We start from the raw sequence: 4,498 nt of genomic DNA on the forward strand, positions 1-4,498 counted from the left end.
TGATGCACTGCTCTGTAATTATCCAGTGAGTTACTCATTTATGCAGCAAAGCTCTGAGCGTTGTAGGAATGCTTTCATGTCTCTACCACTGCGATCTCAGTTGTCAGTGAAGCTGTCTCATTCGCTCTGAACCACCGTTACATCAGTAAACACTTTCCTTTGCTCTCAGGAATCACTCCTGAAAAGAGCTCCATGTCTGGTATTTCCTACATCCTGGTTTAACTGAAACTGGCCTGTTTTGCCTATTCGAAGAGAACCAGGTCTTTAATTTTAAAATGACTGTCTTTCAGCAGTGGCATCCACATCACATAGAAACACCCCCAGAAAGTCACCGACACGGCCTTTCCCCACCTCTGAGTTCCAGCCGGCCTGCAGCGCGCGGCCGCCGGTGGTCTTGCCGCCCATCTCAAAGGCACCGAGGGGCGGCACAGGATTTTCTCTCCCACGTGCGAGGACCCCGCCCAGGACTCAGGACACGCCCGGTTCTCCCCGCCTCTGGCGGATTAAAACTAGCCCCGGGCGCCGGGGGGGCCGGCTGGGGAGGCCCAGTGGGCCGGGACACGCGCCGCGCGCCGCGGCTCCTCGCCCCGCCGCGTCCCGGGCCCCGCGCGCGGCTCCTCCTCCCGCCGGCGCGCCTGGCTCGGCGTGGACCGGGCGGCCGGTGCGGAGCCGCGAGTCCGGGCAGAGCCCCCCGGCCCCGGAAGGGAGGGAGGCAGGGAGGGAGGAAGCGACGAGGAAGGAGGGGTGCCTCGGCGCGAAGCCCGGGGCGCGAGGAAGCCGGAGATGCCGCGGCCGGACCGAGGTGGGTGCGGAGGGCGGAGGGCGGAGGCCGAGGGGCCGACCGGGCCAGCCCCGGGGAGGGCGCGGGCCGCGCGCGCGCCGGGACTGACGCCGCCCCTCTCCTTGCAGGGCGCTGACGAGCCGCCGGCCCGGCCGCACCATGCCCTTCCCGCCCGCGCCCGCCCCGGCGGCCCCCGCCGCGCGCCCGCCGCCCCGCAGGCCCGCCGCCCCCCGCAAGGCGGCGGCCCCCGTCCGCGCCCCGCCCGGGCCCTCGCCGCCCGCCGCGGCCGCGGAGAAGAAGAGGCGGCCCCCCGAGCGGCCCCCGGGGCCGCTGTCCAGCTCCTGGCCCTCCGCCACCCTGAAGCGGCCGCCGGCCCGCCGCGCCCCCGGCCCGGCCGCCCCGCGCGCCCCGCCCGCGGCCCCGAGCGCGCCCCGGCCGGCCGGCTGCGCAGACGGCGCCGCGGGGACCACGGGGGGCTCGGGGGGCGCGGGGCCCGGGCCCGACGCCGCGCTGCGCTTCTCGCTGAGCCTCACGCCCGAGGCCGCGCTGGTCCTCCAGCGGCGCCACCTGGAGAGGCAGCTGCAGGCGCGGCCCCGTCGGGCGGCCCCCGCGCCCCCGGCCGCCTCCCGGCGCCCGCTCGCCCCCGGCCGGCCCCTGCCCGGCGGCCTGCAGGGCCCCGAGCCGCGCCCGCTGCTCCAGGTGTCGCTGCTCAACGAGCGGCACAAGTACGACGACGTGGAGTACGAGGAGGAGGCGGCGGCGGCGGCCGACGAGGGCCTGGTGCGCAAGTGCACCGAGTGGCTGCGCGGCGTGGAGTCGGCGGCCGCCGCGCGCCACCGGGCGCGGCCCCTGGACGCGCTGCCGCACCTGAGCTCGCTGTGACCGCGCCCCGGAGGCCGCCCCGGGCCGAGGGGCCCACGCGGGACGCGGCCCGCCTGGCGCTCGCCCTGCCCCGCGCCCGGGCCGGCCCCCGCGGCTCCGCCTTCTGCGCCCGCGGGTGTCCTCGGGGCTCGCGGTGGGGGGTGAGCGGGGGTGAGGATGCCGCAGCCCCCGCCCCTGAGGTTCGCGTGGGTCCCGAGCCCCTCTGCCGGGAGCCGGGCCCTGTCTGCGGGTGTCGCCCTGCGGGAGCAGGGTGCCGGGTGCCCTGGTCCGAGCCGCGGGTGACAGCCAGGTGCTGGGGCGCCGGGAGGGTGGCCGTCTGGTGCAGAGCTGGACGCGGTGCCGCATGTGCGACCTTGTTTCGCCTGAGTGCGAAAGACGTCCCGGGGACTTGGAAAGGCTGCGGACTCCAGGGAACCGAACTTCCCAGCGGAATGGCGGCGGGACGTGACACCAGGAAGGTCCGCCTGGCGAGTGGGCGCTGTGATGGGCGCTCTGTGGTCTCAACACTGACTCACGGGGGCTTGCGAGCGCACGCACGCACTTACACACAGTGCTTCCCTTCACGCACACGACTCCGCTCTCACACTCCCGTACTTGTGCTCTCGTGCACACTGGTACACCTCACACTCACGCTGGTGCGTGCACACGTGCTCACACATCCTCACACTCACACTGGGCCACATGTGTGTTCCCGCGCACAGCGCTGTCTCCGCTCACACCTCACACACACGCACACACAGGAGACTTTTTTGCAGCGCGGCTGCGGGCATTGTTTTCAGTGTCTGGGTAAGGTGTGAGCAGAGCAAGGCCCAGCTTCTGGAAGACGCGTCCTCTGTATCTGAAGAGCGGCTCACAGCTGTCTTTTGTGCTGCAGAAAGGAAGGGTAGCCAGAAGGAGAGGACACAGTGCAGAGAGCTGGACCCGGACGCCAGTCGAGGGGTGCCGGCCGGAGAGCCACTTGTGTAGGGGGACGGTGGGCGTGCCGGGCACTTGTGTGCTTTCAGTATTTTTAATCAGTGTTGAAAAGCAGTGACACGGTGGCTTTGTACAGTTGTATATTGTGGTTTGAAAAAGGAACTTTTTATTATTTGAGTAAAGAGTAAGACTCCTCTGCCTTTTAGGAGTCGTCCTCTTCCCCACTAACTCGAGGCTGATTTCTAGAACTTCCCTCCATGCATCTGGGTCTGTTTAACTCAAAGGTTGAGAAGGAGGAAAATGTTATAATCAGATGAAGCTGGTTATAGAAGAGTGTAATGTATTACCTCAATTTCTGACTTATTTTGTAAAAGTTTAATAACTAATGTTTATCTCATTGGACTTTAACGTGTCAAGTCTTGATTGTATTTTACAATGAAGCCTTACATTTTTAAAAAACAATTTTGTATTTTTCTTGTGGAGAACTTTGCTCTAATCTCTCTCTCGTGCCAGGCACAAATCTAGATAGACACAAAGCATCTCATTTTGTGCGCGCTAGATCAGCCACCAGATGAGATGCAAAACCAAACCCCCCACCCCCGGATAGCTTGCCTCCTGTTTAGATGCACAGAGCTAGAGTGTCTTTTATTTTAAATGAGTGTATGATACCAGAGGGGCAAACTCAGCAATCCTGTGGAGGTGACATTAAGACACGTGTCCCGTGAACGCTGCGGCCACCGCGGTGGAGTCCGCAGAGCTGGGTCCTGGGGGAGGAACGAAAGCTCGTTCTGGACGCCACCAGCAGGTTGAGAGTGAACTGTGAGTTCAAGGTGGGCAAGGTTGAACTTGGTCTCATTTGCACGTAGTGCAAATACCAGTGATTAAGAGACCCAGGGTCCTGCCCATCATGACAATAACAGCATTTTAGACTTTCCTAAAGGAATTGATGTTTGTAGAGCGTCTTTTTGCATCTGCCCGTGTGTGTCTCGGTCTTGCTGCTGGTCACGCGTGGTCTCTGGGTCCCCGTCTCGTCCTTTATCTGTTTCCCTCTCCTCCCCCTCCCCCTGCCTCTGGGCTCCCAGCCCCTTCTTGCTCTTAACGGGCCACAGTAAGACATCACGCACTTTTTCTCCTTTGCCACGTCGGGTGGAGTTGTGTGCCTTGTTTTTCACTTTAAAAGCGGATGCGTGGAATGTTCATGTTGCTCTGGTTGACGACCCTCGATAGAAAACGAGAAGGGGTCTACACGTGACACATGATGTCTGTTCATGTTGTAACTGACGTTTCGAGGATGTCTTCTAAGTCACTGTGCTGCAGTTTCTTAATGTTTAAATAAAAGAGAAGTTTGATGCCTATGTTTCTTCTTGGGAGGATATTAAACACAGGTCAGGAGGAGATCCCCAAGGTATCTAGAGGTCTTCTGAGGGGATTCCCTGACCCTCCAGGGGTTAGGACTTGGGGCTCCCACTGCTGGGGCATGGGTTTGATCCCTGGTTGGGGAACTAAGATCCCACAAGCCGCGCGGCCTGCCTCCCCCCCCCCCCCCCAAAAAAAAAGAGTTCTATGAGATGGTCTCTCTAGGGTGCTGCCTCACACAGGGCTCTGGAATTTCCAGGAGTGAACAAAGGTTCATTGGCCTTAATGACTGCCAGCAGTGACCAGGATTTTAAGAATTCTAATGCTAGTCAAATAGTATCGTGTTAATTAAGGCTGTTTGACAACAGTACTTAACCTCCTGTCGGGTCACAGAACCCCATGAAAGCTATATTCCAAATACAGTCCTAAGAATAGGTTCCAGCTAATAACAAAATTCAAAGTTGGTGTATATTTTAGAAAGCTCACGGACCCCAGACCAAGAACTCCATCTGCATAGGCTCACTAGAACATTTTTCTTTTGCTGAAAGTGATTTCAATCCAGTA

The 4,498-nt window shown here is 61.2% G+C and overlaps 1 protein-coding gene across 1 annotated transcript; it reads left to right on the forward strand.

Moving 5' to 3' along the window:
* The first annotated feature begins 561 nt into the window (after positions 1-561).
* PRR18 (proline rich 18) lies at positions 562-3,925 on the forward strand. The gene is made up of 2 exons (XM_057737668.1): positions 562-802; positions 910-3,925. The coding sequence occupies exon 2, from the start codon at positions 941-943 to the stop codon at positions 1,661-1,663; it is 723 nt and encodes a 240-aa protein (XP_057593651.1). The 5' UTR covers positions 562-802; positions 910-940; the 3' UTR covers positions 1,664-3,925.
* The last annotated feature ends 573 nt before the right edge of the window (positions 3,926-4,498 follow it).

The sequence above is a fragment of the Hippopotamus amphibius genome, chromosome 6, assembly GCF_030028045.1.
Source record: "Hippopotamus amphibius kiboko isolate mHipAmp2 chromosome 6, mHipAmp2.hap2, whole genome shotgun sequence".
NCBI lineage: Eukaryota > Metazoa > Chordata > Mammalia > Artiodactyla > Hippopotamidae > Hippopotamus > Hippopotamus amphibius.